Source organism: Molothrus ater, chromosome 7 (genome assembly GCF_012460135.2).
Source record: "Molothrus ater isolate BHLD 08-10-18 breed brown headed cowbird chromosome 7, BPBGC_Mater_1.1, whole genome shotgun sequence".
NCBI lineage: Eukaryota > Metazoa > Chordata > Aves > Passeriformes > Icteridae > Molothrus > Molothrus ater.
In genome coordinates this window covers 28,380,445-28,399,843 of record NC_050484.2, presented here as the reverse complement: position 1 = coordinate 28,399,843, position 19,399 = coordinate 28,380,445, and the positions used below count along the sequence as shown (strand labels likewise).

At 40.6% G+C, this 19,399-nt stretch overlaps 1 protein-coding gene across 8 annotated transcripts in view; it reads right to left on the bottom strand.

Moving 5' to 3' along the window:
• The window catches only part of KALRN (kalirin RhoGEF kinase), a 465,026-nt gene that overhangs the window by 195,342 nt on the left and 250,285 nt on the right, over window positions 1-19,399 (bottom strand). For all 8 annotated transcript variants that reach the window (XM_036386498.2, XM_036386501.2, XM_036386502.2 and 5 more), the window contains one exon: window positions 351-542. In XM_036386498.2, the coding sequence (XP_036242391.1) occupies window positions 351-542 (192 nt within the window). The remainder of the gene's footprint in view (window positions 1-350; window positions 543-19,399) is intronic.

The following is a 19,399-nucleotide window of genomic DNA, read 5'->3' as shown; positions in this document are numbered from 1 at the left end:
GGATACATTAATTAACAGTACATTTAAATGGAATCCTCAGAGGATCATGCTGCTGGCATGTTTGTACTTAAAGTGTTCTTACAAGAGAATTCTTGCTTTCTAACAATACATTCTAGTTGTGATTACGCACCACTGGAGATGGTGTTGCTATATTTTAGTGTACTGTAACATTCATATGTTTCATTCACGTTTTATTTCCTCTTTAAAGCAGTTACTCATATGCATGAAATGAACTGGATAATATCAGCCTTGTGTGATGAAAATGCCTTTTCTCTGTTATCTGAGTTTTCAGAGACAGCCTCTTGCAGCATTCTACAATACACAGCAAAATTCCCTCGTGCACCTCTTACCTCTTTGGTGTGGGTATGGAAGGAGACTGACATGTCCAAGAGAAGTTTCCTCTGTTCCACCCTCCGGACAAAGTCCTGAATCCGAACTTCCAGATGCCGGGCTGCTTTATAGATCTCTTCAGGGTCACATTCCCCGGTCTGAGCCAGCTGCTCTGCAGCCTCCAAGAGCTTGTCTGCATTGGTGTATGTATTCTACCAGCAAACAAAGCAAGAAACACAGTATGAGTAATACAATGTGGCAAGTAAACCCCTGAAAGAGGCTGTTTATCCTTAAGGCATGAAAGCAAGTGATTACCAGAGTTTTAAAACAATCACAATATTTCTTAGTGGCATTGCCATCTGTGAAAGGAGAACATATAAAGCCACATAGACTAATGCCTGAGTACACATGAAATTTTTTCTTATTTGAAACACACCACCTCAACCCAATCCTGCCAGGCACAGCAATAGGACTTCCCATTTGTTTATTTCCAAGTTCCCTGCAATTTCTCAAAGATAATGGCATGGAGCAAGTGGGACTCACCAGCTCAGAAGGCTGCAGTGCCTCACGTGACACTCAGCCACCAGCTCACTGCACTGGCCTCCCAACTGCTCTCACATTACAGTGTGTAATCATGGCAGCCAGAGATGTCTCAACCCCAAGAAATATTTGCCTTTCACTGGCTTTTGTGAGATAGACCATGTCTTCAAGCTCCTTCTATAGTTTTTTCTCTTGTCTACTGTTCTGCATCCCATTTCCAGATGGACTGAGTCCATGTGATTTGCTTGCAGCTGCCAGTAAGTAATGCTCAGTTCCAGTTTGCCCAGGGCATGTACCTGCCCTGCATTACACAAGAATTTGAACACTGCACTATCCTGAATACATTTACCCCACAGCCACAGCCTTTATGATATGAGGTGTAGGACTTCTGCTTCACAGAGAGGGAACAGAAGAACCCAGAAGCAAATTAATGTACCCAAGACATGCCAGACTGTCAAGTGAAAGAGGGGAAATCCATCCAACTTGCCTCAGGTTTCAAGCTACCTGCCCATCCTTTCTCATTTTTTTTCACATCTCTGGAAAACACCACGCAACTAATACAGCAGAGAGTCTCATGAATAACAGGAAAAATGGAAAGTGAGTGCAGCCATCTTCTCCAGAACTATGGAGCTATGCCTTAGTCAGCTTAGGCAAACTAAACAGAGCCAGCCCTTTCTGTCATATAAAAGCTTTCTTCACTCAAGATGAGGCCAATAGCTCTTTGGTATTCAACACTTAACAAAAATAAGGAGAGACAAAGATGTCAGCTTCAGGGTGTTTCCATTACTGGGCTACATCTTTGGAACTACTTGGCATTGGCTTGAGACTGCTCTCACTGGGAATTTTAACCTCTGCTTCAATAGCAGAATTGTAGCACCTTCCTTGTCAAAATCCTCCTCAGTTTAAAAATGCATTAACTTGATACATACACACAAAATACCTCTAAAACTGTAGACACACAGGTATTTCTGAGCATTACACAAACACTGTCAAAAATAAAGCAATGGATCAAGCCATGTTGTTCCTACTTAGATAATGTCCTGCTGCAGTCAACAGTTGTTGTTTGAGAAAATGTTCAGTACAGAGATGGAGCACTGACCTCCGAGTGTTTAATGGAGGAAAATATTTCCAGTTATAAAAAAGCAAAAAGAAAACATCTCATTCACTGTTCATTTTTTGAGGGCTGACTATAAATATCTGGTATTTGCATTTCTCCTTTTGGACTGTGAAGAACATACTTGAGACAGTTTTGTTACCAATAGTAAATTTTTATTCCCTCACTTTCAGGCTACTGCTGTAATGGTTAGGCTGTTAACAGCAGCAAAATTTTATGTTTTAATAATCATTTTTTGGAAACCTCTTTAGCTGAGAGTTTGTTAAAAATGTTCCATTTAATGTGATTTGAATTAGGGTCCAGTTTCACTTAACAGTATCCTTTCTGAATGATCCCCTTCCAATAGTATTTGGAGCAGATGCCAGAGCTAGCACAATTTTTTCAAAGTCTAGTCCACACCAGTGTTTTTCACACATTACCACTACAACAACTCACACACCAGTCCAGCTCCCTGAGCACAAGACTGTTCCTGCTTTTATATGTATTATTTTGTGTACTTGTAAGTGCCTTCCCTCTCTCCTTGTGGCACAAATTTGGAACAAAAACCAGTTTTGTTGAAATACAGTATGGACCCAGATTTGCTGCATTTGTCCCTGAGACATTTAGGTCCATCTCTGCTGAAAGCCACACAGTTTACTGACTCCAACATGTGCTATGTTGAATTACCTGTGGATGAGTTGAGTTCACAGATACAATGACCAAATGTGAATACCATGGTGAAAAGTGTATAGGCTGGACCCTAGCCTTTGGGGGAGAAAGAAAGCAGACTGGCCTCAACAGAGGCTCTGGCCTTACTGCACAGACCAAAAAAGTTGTAGCAGCCCTTTGCATTGCACAAGGTTTTCCAAAGGCAAAGGGGATTTTCTGCAGGGAAGCTGATGGGGTGTGGAAGGAGCCACACTCGGTGTTTTCCCTGGGCTGTGACAGGCACTGTCAGCATGCAGGGATGCTTCCCTAAAGAATGCATACCTAATTTTGGATGTGTTTGCATAAATGTGTCCTGCACAAAAGGCTTGAACACAGTGCATTTTGAGTATGGAGACATTTTTCTTCACCTCTTTTTCTGTCTTTGTCCACTGAGGTCACAGGTAAGTGTCGGGATTTTAAAACAGGTGCAGTTTATGATAGGAGAAACAACTAATGGTTATATTCCTGTCATTCTAGAAGGAAGGCCTGGTGCTGAGAGATTTCCAGCTCACTGTTGCAGACTTAAGGGATTTAGATACATTTCAGATAATCAGCCACATTTGGGAGTTAACCACCTTCGCCTTGAACTCCTGAGCTTGATGCACTCATGAAAGGACTGTCCTCCCTCATCAGCTGTCGAGATGTGCACACAGCACAGGCCAAATAAGCCAGAGGTTACTCATTTGCTGAGGGCTTGCTCTACTTCTCTTCTGTTTGTTTGCTTAAAGTGCACATAAATCATACCAGATGTTGTTACACATATAAAATATTTTTATGTACATCTATTGCTCCACAGGCATTGAACCAAAGTGCTGTTGAAGCTGAGAGCTTCATTCTGGTTGATGCTATAATGCTGCACTGCCTCCCTGCTCCCTACATTTTCATCTTGAGCTTGATCTCTTGTTAATAAGCTCTTTGGGGTACAAACCCTTATTTTATTTATTTGTTTGAAGCACATTCTGCTTTTTTGGTGTGACATAAACCTGGATCAGGCAGGGTGAGAATCCAAGAGAGAATTAAGTTCTACAATGAAGAAAAGCATAAAATGCCTCCTTGTCCCTCCATCCCCATTCAAAAGAGGTTGGCTCAGATTCCCAGCCCTTCTGAGATCTGGCAGGAAAAAAAAAATCCATGAGTTATAAAATTATATGCTTTCTGAATTTTTAGGGTTGTGTGGCATTTTTTCTTAATATTGTTTTAACTCATGAGAGAACTGCGCATGTGCAAACCCTTGAAATTCTCGGTGAACTGCTAACTGGCATTCCACACTTCTGCAACATTTCATATACAAAATCAACTTCCACCTTATATCTCTTAATAATATTTGTAGACCAATCTTTGCATAATGACCTATTTCAATCATGAAACCTGCAAACACAAGGAAATATCTATCTATCTATCTATCTATCTATCTATCTATCTATCTATCTAGCCATCTATCTATCTCTTTGTGAACTTCTTCACATTTTTAAGGTATCAATCAGTTTAGCACAGCATTTTGGTTTTGGCCCGTGTGTGTTTATAGAAAATTATTCCATGTAGTTTTTATCTACTGCTAGGAACTGCACATGTAAGTAGTTTATTGCTGCATGTTTTTAGGCTGATTACATTGAAAATAGCTGTGTCTAGTGATAGTCTAGGGAAAAGTTCATGTCCTTAATCTGGACAATTTTTTTCCAGAACAATCTGCCCCTGCACACTCTTTTACAGCTGTTTATTTTATTTGAGGGATTTTCATGGTAACTGTCTCTGAGTTCTCCAAAGTGTAGTGAGCCATTCCCACCAGCCAGAGAAATGTGTTTGTTATAAACATCAGGAAAAACATGGAGGAGGGAACAGGGCAGGTGATCAGGCACACGATCACATTAAACACAAACTACATACCCCAGACCTCACTTCCCAAGTAGATGTTGAGATAAGGGGGATTAGGCAGCACTAGTGTGTATTGACCAAGTTCTGGGGCTGTGCAAGGCAGTTCCAGGCAAAGGTTCCTTGTATTGATTCAGAGAGCTTTGTCAGCTGGGTTTTGCCATGAAAAAGGCATGGAAGAGAAGGCATCTCTGGAGGCCAGGAAGTACCAACTAGAGAGAGAAAGAGGACTAGCTTAGACCTGATATTCTTGACTAAAGACTAGTGATGTGAATCCCTCATTATGCCTGCAGGCTGAAGTTTAGGAGACTTATTAGGCTTTCTCTGATGTGTTATCTCCCATATGTTCTTTAGAGTCGTGACTCTCCAGTACCAAAGATGAAATGTCTGTATCAGCACTCCTGCTGGGAACTTGAGACAAAGTTCAAAGCCTGATCCATCTCTTACTGAAAACAGTAAAAAGGATTTTACTGACTTCAGGGAGAACTGGGTCAGCCTTCTAACCATCTGCCCAAGATCACAAGAGAGAAAAAATGGCAAAGGGCTAAAAATAGAACTCTGGAGGACTGGTACCTGTTCTGTGCATAGACAGCGAGTAGAATTCCTGCCCAACAAAACTACAGCACGATTCACTTTGGCAAAACTATAATTACAGAGCTGATTCTGCAGTTCTTGTCAAGCCTTATAAACTATTGTTATCCTTAATTATAAAGCTCAGTTACTGCTATCAGATTCTTTGCTCAAGCCACTTCATTAAAATTAGCTCCAGTATTTGTTGAGGTTAAGTGATCTCACAGTCAGGCCTTTTTGAAGAATTATATCTTTAGTAACTTGATATTCTAAAGCCAAAATAAGTGACCACAATGAAACATTTCTTTGATAGATAAATCTGGGGTTTAACAAAGCATCCATCTTTGTCAAAATTCCTCCTCCCTTAAGAAGGGCAAAGGCTAAGTGCATATGATGATCTAATATAAGTTGTGATTTTATTCCATTTGAATTGCACATAATCAAATCAAGACTGATATTCTTACTTGTACTCTGTGGTTGTAATTCAAAACAGACTTACCAGGAATTACAGTTACAGAAGTTACAGGCAGAATATCTCTCTGAGGTAATGCAGCCACTCACTCTGTCAGTTCAAGATTGGTCCCCACTATAAACTAGAATGGACCTTTTAAAAAAATATCCAGGCTAATGAAATTTCCATCAGCACCTTCTTCTTCAGACTGTTCTTCCTTGAAAATGGCAATTCATCCTTAGTTTTCCTTGTCATAATGTCACCCCAGTTCTCCTTGCACTGATATCATGCTGATACTAATCACCACTTTACAACTCCATAAATGCCATTATTTCAGTGAATTGCATAAAATATTATGTATAATATATTGTGTATATATATGTTTTAAATACAAACATATGGCATTTTTCAGTATTTATTAGATATTAAATATTCCCAGGAATGACAAGGTGGATATAACCCAGAATCCTCACTGACCACTGCGCAGGACTAGATATTTTTCTGTGTATTGTAACTTTTATTTATGATTTTCCCTCAGGGTTCACATACAAACCGAGATGAATTTATTATTTGAATTTGCTAATTAACTCCAGTGTGATCACAACCATTATTCAATGAAATGCCAGTGAAATATATAGTGAAACAATGGTTTAAATTACAATTAAAATCACACATCTCATCCAATAATAATAAGTACATAAAGACACATAGATGCACGTCTGTGTGCATACAGTACAAGCACACAAAGAAGAAAAGTTTGCTTGGCAAAGATCTCCACTTCTCAACCATCTTCAGTGTCATCCTGAGACCAAGAGAGATGGACAGCTGGGAAAGAGAATTACATGTAGGCTCATTTTGTGCTTATAAAGCTATTTCAGTTTTTATTTTCTGCCACCTTACTGGTCTTCTGGTGGAAGCATATCCAAAGAGAATATTAAAATGAGATGATGAAATACTGCTGTTCCAATATTTTATGGTCTTTACAAGGATCTATAGGAATTAGGGAAGACATCTGAAATTGATGATTATTGGCTAGGTTTTATTCTAGTATTCTGTCTTTGGTAATATACATGAAATAGCTTGGTCCTTTAACTTGGGAACACCCTAGTACAGGAACAGGAAGATGAAAGTGAGCAGAAGAAAGGAAAGAAGGACAATGAAGACAACAAAACAGTAGTTGTGGTGCCAAACATGAAACCAAACTCATACTGCTTGGTGTTATCCAACACACTGAGTGTACCACTAAAACAGAATTATCACTGCCCAATTTCATAATTGAGTAACTTGCAGAGTGCACAACTGAGAGCTGCTCAGGTGACTGAATGGTAACTGAGCCTTTCAAATTCAGCAAAAATGAGGAAAGCATTTTCTTTTGTGGAAATGACAAGGGAGCACAAGAAGGCAGACTGACAGGAGTGAAATGCAGCTCCTTTTGAAAACTTCTTAAATGATTAATATCATCAGAAAACCCAGGTGGTTCACAGCAAAGCTCCACAACTTCTTTATGATAGGGGAAAAAGGGAAAGCAGGTGGAGAAATAAACATGGAGCAGCTCCAAGGTGAGCAGCAATCCAGGAGAGAGGGCATGGTATTGTTTTCTGTCCCAAAAGCTCAGATCACATCTTTCCTGAGCCCTACAGACATGAGTGCAATCATGACAGCTTTATCAAGTCTGGTTGGTCTCTGGAATTGAAATAACTCCAGGCATTCTGGGTTTAATATCACGCTCCTGGTTTGGAGATTTCAAAGACACTGCAACAATAGTAATAAAAGGCTTTGGACTGTCAGCAGCACTGGGAAAAGCCAGCACCAAATACAACTGGCATCATGGCTGCCTTGAAACCAAAAGCAGAAATAAACTTGTGAGAATGTGAATTCTGTGCCTATATTTTTATAAAACCCACTTTGAATAAGACAGCAAAGCATTTCCTCTCCATTTCTTCCACAATCACTACCCTGGCTCAGGCATGCTCTTATTTCCATTAATATGAAGATAGGTTATAACACCTTTCCTGAAATCCATTTGGAGTGGCATGGAACCTTTCACAGAATGAGATAATGTTTAACAGAAGAAAAATTGGCAAAACTTTAACCCACATTCTCCTGATCTTTCAGCTTAAGAATTCATACACAGCTGAATACTGAGCACAATGCAGTGCTGCGTATACATTACATAACAATCATTCTTTTTCTCTGGTAATATATGACAAAAACAACACAGGCTGCTGCAAAGAGGTGAGTGTACTACTAATGCATCACAGAACCTCCAGATTTGCAGCCATTTTTCTATTTTTTTTTTCCATAAGTGAAAGGCCACCTCTGACAAGCAAACTGATTGCTGGCAGGAAAAATACAGAGGAAGATATGCCACATCATTTTAGCACGGTCAGTGCACTGCTGCTACCTGAGGAAGGATGCAGAGATTTAATTAAATTTTTGCTGCTGCTCCTTTGAAATATAGATTTCCTCCCTGACATGCTGCATTGCATCAGCTCCTGTGCACCAGCCCAGATGCTCTCAGTGAGAGCATCACATCCTGTGGTGCCATCTCCTAGCACTGTCTATACTCCCTTGAGATTCAGAGGGAACCCCTTGGTTCTCCTGGGTCCCTCCAATTTGTCCTGTTAAATTTAACTTCTAGCAAAGAATCACTTAAATATTCATCACTTAAAAAAAAATCAATTTCTTTCCAGAATAAACCTCACAATTCAATACATTGCCTGCCAGAAACAAACATGCAATTAGAATAAAACACCAACACTTCTGTTCACAATTTGTGTATTTCCATTTGGCAAAAGAAGGTTTCTCAACATACTCTGCCAACAAGAAACACATCACCTGCCCACCACTCAGATAACATCCATCCTCATCTCCCTGCTCTCTGGACCTAGATAATTGCATGGAGAATGCCCCTCTGCTATCTATAATAATAAAACAGTCTCCCTCAGCTTCAGTTAAAATTGAAGTAACTTTTTACTTCACCTCTTTGTTCTAGCTGAGCATCTTTAGGAGCAGGTCAGCAAGACAGTTCCTTTGGATTCAGAATCTCTTCACTGTCAACATTAATTCATCTCTCTGTCATGGTTTACACATTGGAATTTGTTTCAAATGAGTAGAAACTATTCTCTGAATCCTATTAGATTTATAAACCAATTTTTCACCACTGTTACTTCCCTGACATGTGAACTGTCTGTATGGCTTACCCATCAAATTAGTTCTTCAGAGGTGCCACCAAAGCAGGATGGACTAAAGGCTTTGTCTTCCCTAAAACTTCAAAATATTAAAATCTCTTGTAACACCTAGGAAGTATTGCCTACTTATATTGAGGAAAAATGGAAGGAGGTTTCACTACCCTAGAAGTAACAGACCTTTTTATTTATTTTATACCAGACTTATTCCTATACTTCAGAAAAATTCCAGACAGGAACCAACATTTTTCATGTTGGCCAGAAAGCACTCATATGGGGTGCACTATAAAAATGTGTTCTACTGTGTGAATGAAATTCAATTCAGCTTATCCATAAGCAAAACAAAGATTTAGAAAGATATCATGGTTTTATTTCTGGCTCTTATTAGGGGGCCACACATGATCTGAGATAAATATATCTTAATAATGACTTACAGTGAGAGGTCTGGTACAGAGGCATTCCCACCAGAAATTTTCATGCTATAAAACATACTGGCTTCTGGCAAGTAGTAGATCTCCATGAATATTGCAGGCATATGAGATACTGCCCCTATAGTCAACATCTGCCATATTTTTTACCATTAAAAAAATCCTGCCAGCTTTCTAATGTATTCTTTATTTAGTGTTGCTGAGTCCTTCCTTCTCCCTATCCAATCTCCTTCAAAAATCCCAAATCATCCCCCAAAGGATAAGACTGGCCATGACATGAGACAAAAACAAAGATCACAGAAATTCTCTTTGAATTGTCTTTTGATCTCTCTCTGCCTGCTGTACCTTTGCCAAACCCCACCCTGGAGGCATGTCCAGCAGGTCCAAACAGCAACTCCCATTCCTCCCAGCATTCTCATCCCAAAATAATCTCCTTTTTTCACATCCTGATGTCAGCACACAAATCCGATTCTGCTCTGTACTCTGAAATATCTCTTTTTTTTCCTATCCCACATCTACACGTGCCTATAAAAAACCTAAATTTGAATGGTTGAATGACCTAGTGACCCAATTCCCCACCCCAAGGGGAGCACACTCAGGAGAGACGACTGGCATTTCAGCGTGGCTGCACAGCCCTGGCCGTGCTGTGGGGCTGCTTCTCTCCTCTTTGGTTTCCAGTGCATGACAGAGCAGTGAAGCCTGAGCAGTGCCCATCATTCAGTGTGCACTGAGGGGCTGTGCTGAGGCACAGATAAAACTGTGAATCCTCTGGGAAGGAGCCTGCAACTGGGAGGAGCAGCTCTCCCCCTTGAGTCAGAAAAGGCTTTTTTTTCCAAAGGACAAATGGTCTGAATGCATTCCTGACTAGGTAGTATTTATCTGAGCCTCTTTTAATTGGTGGGAACAAACACCTACCTTTGATTTTAAAGAGGTTTCAATTAGGTCTATTTTAAGCCTAAAAAAACCACAAGAAGGTCTATTCTAAGCCTGAAACAAACCCCAAAAAGACACCTTTGATTTTAAGAGGTTTCAATTAGGTCTATTTTAAGCATAAAACAAACCCAAGAAGACAACAGAAAATAAGACTCAGATGGTACCAGACCCTTCCCCACTGTGGAGCACTGCAGGTTTCCAGTCCTTCCTGCACTCAACTTTGATATGTGGGCATTGACAAATCTAAGCTCTGGTTGTCAACATAAATCTTGGCCACTGGCAAAATAACCAGGAGCCAGAAGCCAAACGCCAATGTTCTCAGCCATCTCTCCTCCCCAAGCAGGAACACCCTTCATTCCACCCCACAGTGCACTCACTGCAGCTGACACATCCCATTCCCTGATCCTAAGGAGTCACAGCCACCCTTTTACACTGTGCACTTCTGAACTGAGCCTTGACATGACTCCAGAGGAGGCAACAGCAGGCTCAGCTCTCTGCTTGCTGCAAAGCTGGGGATCTCACCAATGTCACAAAGACTCACCTATGCTGCACAGAAAAAAAATAGCACTGACAAAAATCTCATTAATTGCACAAAACACCCTGATAAAAATGAGCGTTGTATGTTAATAGGAGCCAGTGCTATTGTTCTGGAGCACACAGTGGTTTCCATTCTATCAGCTGCATACTAAAACAGGCAGTCATGCTAAACTAACACGTGTGCACGTGCTCATTGACAGTTCAGAGACACCTCTTGTCTCAGTTCCTGACTTCTTGCAAATTCTGCAATTTCTTTCTCTCCAAACAAGATTCATTTCAAATGTAAAGGCAGGAGAAGGCTGATTCTGCCTGCTTTTCTCATGTCAACCACAGAATTTCTCTCCCCAGCTCAGGAAAGCAGGAGAGAGCTCTGTATTTCTGCATGTGGTGGTGCTCTGAACCAGACACTAAACAAAGGTGCCTGAATGCCTCAAACCAGAAGCCATTTCCACAGTGACACAAAGCAGGGCTTCCTTGGGATTTGGTTATGCAAAACCAGACCTCACAGACCACAGCTATGGAGGGCAACATTAATGGCTGGGTTACAAGCACTGAATCAACAAGTGAATTATTTATATGCACATTAGGATTTTTTTGTCCCTATTCACACACGTAATTCCAAAAGTACTCTGTAAATCCACTGAGGTTGCTCTATCTTTATACAGGGGAAATTGAGACCTGAACACTATCACAGGAAAGTAAATTTTAAAAGTAGGTTTACATACAATAAAAAGATGGTTGAATACTTTCAATCTATATATAATCAGTATATAACCTCTGTAATAGTCTCATAATGCAAGTGTAGTTCTTAGACGATTCAAACACCTGATGAGGGACTAAGAGAACATCCTTCATCTGGACAATTAGGGATCCATGATAGGGAAATAAGAGAGGCACAATCACAGTGCCAAGCAGCTTCTCTGCAGTGTAGACACATCAGAGTGGATTCTCCACTCTTCAGAACAAGTTAATTATAAGCAATGTATCTGAAATTGGAAGTGTGATTGTGTTCTAAATCTGGTGCAGCAGAGTGATCAATGGTACTCAGTCTATTTCCAGAAAATTTGCACAATGACAACAAATACTTAAAATCTGTCCTTGAAAATTGTTTTGCTCTGTTACTGCGTACAGATCTGTGATATTGGATTAATCTACATTAATTTCCTCTTTACCAGTGCCTGCAAAGCAGCATATTTGTGATGGGCAGCAATGTCATAACCACTTGCGCCATTCTCCTAAAGCCATCACTGGCTGGCCCAGAGGCAGCAGCACAGCCTGGGGCAGCTCCTTCTACTGCACTAGAACAGAATCACAAAGTAAAAATGCTGATACAATTCACAGTGTCACTCCTGTCCCCTGGAGCCTTCCCATTATCAATAGCTACAAGAAATTGAAGAGTACCAGTCCACCACCATTACAAATGAGACTTGGACATTGCTACAATCAATCTTCTGGAATCGATAAAGTACAGTTTGATAACCCACTGACCTGCCAATAAGAAGAGCACAAAGAGAAATGACCAGAAAGTTTTAAAAGCCTTTAGATGATGATGGTTTTCATCAACACAGACAGGTCAGTCAGAACAGCAGTGGTTTTTTAAAGTGGGTATATTTCATCAAAATTGTCAGAGGTAAATACCTTCTGTTTCAGCTCTAGGTTTATTCAGTTGATACATCAGTACCATATTGAATATATTTATAGTACTTGTTTTATATAAGTATAGCACATCAGTGCTATAATTTTCCAGTGTTCTCTTTAAGAACTTTTGAGCCTTAAAAAAACAAATTCCAGGATTTATCTTCTTTAGGAAACATTGGCCATCTTCTGATTCAAAAAGAAATTAGTTCAAAATCTCAGAATTCACCACACAATAGAAATTCTGTTTTCCAGAACCTCCAGAATTAAAAATATATATTTCTTAAATAGCTTCATTGTCTCCTTTTTGTCATGGGAACAGCATAATGCGTTTACATGGAATTAAGGGATGATATTTTAAAGACACAAAAATAAGCCTACCCAAATAAACTGGTGATAGGAAGCTAGCTCCTGGCAATTGTAAAAAATTGCACTTTCTTGCCAAGACTTAAGATTTTATAGGGAGCATTTAGATTGTGAATCATGCTGCAGGAGATTTAATGAAAAGATCCAGCTGTCAAGTGATTTTGGAAGAGAAGAAATAGGAAAGAAAGTCATCTTGAGCTAGAGAAGAAATACACTGAAATGCAAACTCGAAGACATGGCATAATAGATACAGCCCATCACACAACTGCCAGGAAAACCTCTGTGCCATTATAAAGCCTGTCTAAAAAGAGATTCCCCACTACCAATAGATCATGGAGTACCACTGGCCACCAGTTCAATTCCATTGCTTCCACAAGATTTGCCAGGCTGCTGCTACCGGAGTCTCCACGGGACTGAGATCCACAATGTGCTCTGAAGAGTCCTCCCTTCACACCTCCTCAGGGAAAACATGTCTCATATGCCCTGCTTCTGACTTAGGTGTGGCAGTCAAGCCCCCACAGCCTCACATCTGAGCCAGGCAATCTGCCCTGGAAGGCTCCTGGCCCAGGCTGTGCAGACCCAGTCCAGCATCTCTGCTCTTGCACTGCAGATCAGCCCCGAGTCACCAGAGGCTTCATGCTCAGAGTGGTACCACGGCTCCCATGGTAAACTATCCAGCCCCTGGGTATGCTGTTGGACACATTTGGATCCAGCAGGCCCTAGGTAACCTCCACAGACAGCCCATGTAGTGGCAGTTCCACTGATCTCTGCTGTCTGTGCCTGCCAGATAGAGTCTGATGCCAGCCAGGAGAAGAAACCAGGAGTTCTGGAGCTCTTGCACCATGATACAAAGGTCTGTGTAATCTGCTGCCAGTGGGCATTTTTTCCTCTTTGTCTAGAAGTGAATACATTTACATAAATTAAGTGAACAGGAAAATGCAGATTCTAGCTTCAGAACTTGCTAAAAGCCATGTAAAGGATGATGAAAATAAGAGTAGGCCTGATTTTTTGTTGCCTGTCTCATGCTTCTGTTATTTAAAAAAAGATTTGGTATTACTGAAAGTACAGTTATTATTGCCAATGTTGAGCATATTTCTCACCAGGTTTAATTGTCTGCTTCTCCCTGTTTTGGCTTAATATTTCATCCTTCATAGGATTTTAGTCACTCAACCCAAAGTGAAAAACCCAGTATGCCCAGCAGGCTACTCCTTTCAACAACCAGATAGGTCGTAAAATTGTAAGAAGTGAAACAAAATAAAAATTAAAAAACCCACTCTAGGACAATGCTTCCTAAGTGCTCATTATCAACATGGATTCCTAGCTGTTTTACATCAGTACTGAACTTCATGCCAAACTGTAGAACAACGACATCCAACAGAGCTGGAATTTGTATGGGAAAGCACTAGATTTTTATCCTGAAGGCCAAACAAGTAGCTGTTTGCAATTCAGCTTTGGACTGACTATTCCATTACCACACATAGTTTTAAAGCAGTTAAGTAAAACTATGTGGGACTGAGAGGTCACAGAATACTATTTTTACCTGCAAAATTTCTTACCAGATCCTCTGGATATTTCACATGACAAACAATGTAACTGTATTTTTTTCAACATATTTGCACCTAAAATTCTGCTTATCTGCAAGGGCTTTTCAAAAACTCTGAACTGTCAGTATTTTAGGAACAGCACAGTGGAGGAAGAGAATACTCTAGAAAGGAATATTGGAGAACAAATTGCTTATTCGATGAAGAACATCATCAGAGCTTTGATTTCTTATAGCTGATTCAGGCCTTTGGCTTTCAAGGTCTCTGTCAAAAGCCTTCACTTGTAGAAAATACATTTACCTCCCTGAGATGAATAAAAGGAAGAACGGAATCTTAAAGGAACTGTGCATGTACACAAAGGTTAACTTTGATGGTACAAAGCCAGTGTTCAGGTGTTTAATCCTCATCTTCCAAAGCTGTCTTAGAGGAAGGCAAGCACAGACACCCAAGAACATTTGAATGGCTTCCCAAATGCCGGAGTGCAAAGTCCAGCATTTTTCTCACATTTTGTCTGGCTCTTCTTCCTTGCAATAATTCAAGAAGAGTCCGCTGCACTGCATTTATGCCTTGGCAAAATGGATCCCATAAATTTTCAAAGTGAGGAATAGAGGATCCAGCCTTGTACCTACATCAAATCTGTTCTAGACACAAGGCCTGAACCAAGAGCTGCTGCTCTGGACAAACCCCATGAACTCTGATGGCCACGCTCAGTCTCCAGTCAACCTTCTTACTGTGTTTGATAAGAAGGGACAATCCCACACATTTTGAGCCAAGGCTGTTCAGAACATGTGCTTTGTTGTGTTATTTCACCTTGTAAACATCAGTGCCTTTGGATTACCATGAAGAACACAGCAACTATTGCATGCAAACACAGCACACACAGAGGTACTAAATGCAAACCCAGTTGTAGCTGTGAGCTTAATGTGGTCCAAGAGCCTTGAGAACAGCTCTGAGAGCAGCTTATCCCATAAACACAGATGACAAGCATCACCTTGACTTAAACCATGGACCGCCCAGCTTCGCATTAAAAAAATAAAATATTAGGGGGGTTGTTTTTCTGGGTGACCTTGAACAACGTGGGTTTTGGCAGGGGTGGGAGAACACCATGGGACGGGGAGTGAGCCAGCTTCCACTTCTGTTTCATTTCACTGCGAGACAGTGTTTGGTTAGTTTGGATGAGAAGCACCGGCTCTGTTTGCCATTAGGGCTCCAGGCTCTCCAGCGCATTGCGAGTGCCATCTGCAGGTGGAAATCCGCACTGGCTCCCGGCCGAAACGGGGATAAACCTGAGCCACAGGAAATCCTAGCTGCACGTCTGAGGGAAAAGCTCCCAAAGGCAGAGAGACTACAGAAATGCTCCTTTCAGACTATTCACGAAACCACTCAGACCTGTGGCAGCAGAATGCCAGGGATTATCAGAGCAGCTTCCCATGACATTTCCTAATTCTGGGCAGCACAAAGGTAGCAAGGCTCCCTGTGAGCAGAAGAGGGTGCTCAGAAGGCCGCCTTAACCTCGGATTGCTGGGACTGCCAGAAGACAGGGAAAGGATACTGGGAACAGGAGAAGTGCTTCCAACACGTGCAGTTCAGCTAGATAGTGCTGAAATGTTGGGAGACTTTTCCAGCTGGAAGGCATGCTGTTCTCAGGACAAAAGCACTGAATAAGGAAAAGTTACAGAGCCTAAAAAGAAATTATCTTTTGATTTGCATCCGTAACTGGCTGGACTACAGTTATCTGATTTGCAAAAAATCATTCCAGCCAAGCAAGGAGGCCATCACTGGAGCACTGTAGCTACATCCAGAGCAATATTCCTTTGGTGATGTCTTGATAATGCCTGGCTACAAATCGTCAGTGCAGGGCGGGCACTGTGCTGTGCCCAGGTTGGCACTTTCGCAGAGGCAGCCTGCGAACGGTACCAGCACTGACTGAGAAACAGTTGCAGGTATACACAAGATAACAACCTCCCTCCCAGGAGCTCAGGCTTTTTAATCCAAATTCAAACATTTGCCATCTGTGCGTTCCATGTAGTATAAATACAGTCAGAAAAATTGCCAGAGCTTTGTCTAAACATCAGTTATGAGAAAGAGACCCCAAATTACATTTCCTATTGCCTGCAACACAGTGCTGTAAAATCACTGACATTTTCTGAGCACAGCTGTATGCAGGAATGTGATCTATTTGGGCCATGCCTGATTGAATCATTACATCCAGATTTATCAATCTGCGGTTTCTAATCAGACATAGAGGGAGCACGTTCCACCTCTCAATCTAGTGCCATGGCAGGTCAGTCAATCACAGCATTTTTCAGCACTGCAATGCCAGACACAAGACTCTGGTTTACACACAGTAAGGCAAAACTAGGAATGTTTTTCCCCCTGTTAAAAATGTCAAGAAGATTCCTGAAAATTGCTTCTAGTCTGACCTTTGCAAATGCCCTCCTGAAACAGCAAGAGATAAGAACAAATATGTCAGAGCCAAAGAAAGTGGATTTTTGAGAATAAATTTATACTGTATGGCAGGCTAAGCACTTCTATCAGAGAACTGCCAATAAGAAATACTATTGCTTATATTGTCAAGCTCACCAAGTGTGTCAGGAGAACACTTCATATATATATATATATATTTTTTTTTTAAGAAAAACAATCATAACAATAATTTTTATTACTATTAAAGCTAGCAATTAACATCCTGATGAGGGAAATAGGCAAACTCAACAGCTTTTTTAGGGTGGTGGCATATCTGCTTTATTACATGGTTATACTGGGAAAAAATCCTGCCAATTATTCACCCTAGCTATGGAAAAGATGTTTGCTAGCTGGAGAAAAATAACAAATATTTAAACTTAGAATTAATTTCCAACCAACTGTAAAGTGTTAAGCATCAAGAAGGGAGTTAGGAAGAATAAAAATTGATCATAATCCAAGTAGAGGGGAGATTTATTCCCAGCTGTAAAATCAACCCCACTGAAAGCTTCTGCAAGAGAATTCCAGGTGTGATAAATTTATGGACTCTCCTCTTACCCTCACTATTACTCTGTCCAAAGTAGAGTGTTGTATTCACAAGTCCTTGAGCTCAGATAAAGCCTGAGATTCCTTTCACTTCCCCTCACTGTGTGTCCCCAAGTCCATTTGCCAGCACCACATTCCTGTGTCACACTGCAGACAGGCCTCATAAATTACAATGATATTCTCATGTGAATGCACCAGAGCAAAGTGTTCCTGTCAAAGCTGTTGGGAAGGGACCAGGTTCAACTTGTGTCAATTATTTGTAATTAGGATGCATCATAAACTTCATGTTCACAACAGTCCAGGCAGAGCAATGGGCTGCTCAGTGATTCTACCCATCAGCTGTAAATGAGTCTGATTCAGAGGAACCCAAGAGGTTCTATAACCTCAGAAATGACACTTTTTTCTTTCCTCTGCATCCCCCTTTGAAACACCCACCTTCACTTGAACGTATGTGGTCACCCAGTGAACAAGATTCATTTGCTCTGAATTTGGCCTTGGGAAGTGAAAGGAAATGTGTCTGAAATTATGCTCAGAGAGATGTGCTGAAGGGTAGAGAAGGAGGCCTAATAGGGAGGTTAGAAAACTCTTCAGCAAAGTAATTATATTCTGACTTACCCTAGCACCTACAGGTGCCAGCTGCACACTGTAAGGTTCCTCAGTCCTGATGAGGGGATTGATCTCCCAATTCCATCAGCCCATGGAGCAAGCCTGAATGAGCTGCTGCTGTTTCCATGTGCAGACAGTTACATGGCTTGCTCTCACCTCTATTGTCAGGACTCTGTTATTTTTCTGTCTCTTCTCACCTGTTCTTAATTTGTTTCCTACATCTCTAGTTAAGAAGTACTCAGAGAGGAGGTAGAAAAGCATACTATGATCCCAAAAATGTGAGATGAAATGGGAATCATGAAGATAATGTATCAGAGGAGGGGGATTTAGAAAGTGATAATGACACAAAAGACATGAAATAACCTCGTTTCAGCTCCTGTATATTATATGATCCTAATTTTCATTTGCTAGCCCAGTATAGCATCCAATAACAGCAGACTTGAGCACTCACTCTGGGAACAACCCTAATACTGATTTTAGGATGAAAACTAACACTAATTTGTGTTTTTGGATGAGGTCTTGCAGAACCATGCTTTGCAGCCTCCAGCCTAAAATCCATTTTAATAAATTTGCAGAAATTTAAGTTTTTAGAAATTCAAGCCTATTACCAGAAATCCTAATTCCACAGGTGGTTTCATGAAATTTTAGAAACCCACCAGTGCAGAACTGCTGCTTTCAGGCTGTGAGATTTGTGAAAGGTATGTAAGGATTTCCCATCACAGCTGAATGGTAACACTGAAATTCATTAGCAAGCCAAGCAATGGGATACTCCATAAGAGCTGAACATCTAATGAAAAGAAGGATGTTGGTAATTTAAATTTACAACGACATAGATAGGAAAAGGTTTTCAAGGGATCGGTGAATAAGAATAATTATAGTAGAATTAAATATGTTGAACATGGTTAAGAGGCACATAGGAGAAAACATGACAACATTCTACAGATATTTCAGGATTGTTAAATCATCCCAGTTCCTGGGATTTATCCCCTTAAGGGAGATGAATAAGACTACAGGGATATAAACAAGGGAATAATAATAATAAAGAAAGAAATTGAGAGAAATATCAATGCAATATGAGGGAGAAGAGAAAAAAAAATCTCGTCAGTAGCTGCCATCAGGCAGTGAAATATTTTCCCTGACGAAACAGTGAAAGAGGTATGTCCCTGTTACTGGAAATATCTTAAACTAAACTAGGCCAGTACATGGAAAATGTTTTGCAGCAAACCAAAACTAAAGTCTAGTAAATTTTTATCTTATGCCACATTGAAGCATTTGAGCAATAACCTGCCCTGTGTGTATCAGGGGGACAAAGCATCTGATACATTCTGCTTTACATGGATCAATCAGGAATTTATCCAAAATACCCAAAGGAGAAGTACCTTTACAGATTATCAGTTACAGATAGCAGATGTTTCAAATCTACCCCAAAATGGTGTGACATGATCTGACAGTCAGAGCTGAGACTGGGTAATTTCTGACCATGGATACTTACAGGGGAAAAAAAATCTACTGGATCCATGGAAGAACTTAAAAAAGGTCCTCTTTCTTTTAAATTATATAAATAAGGACAGGATGCATGTTTAATCATCTACTAT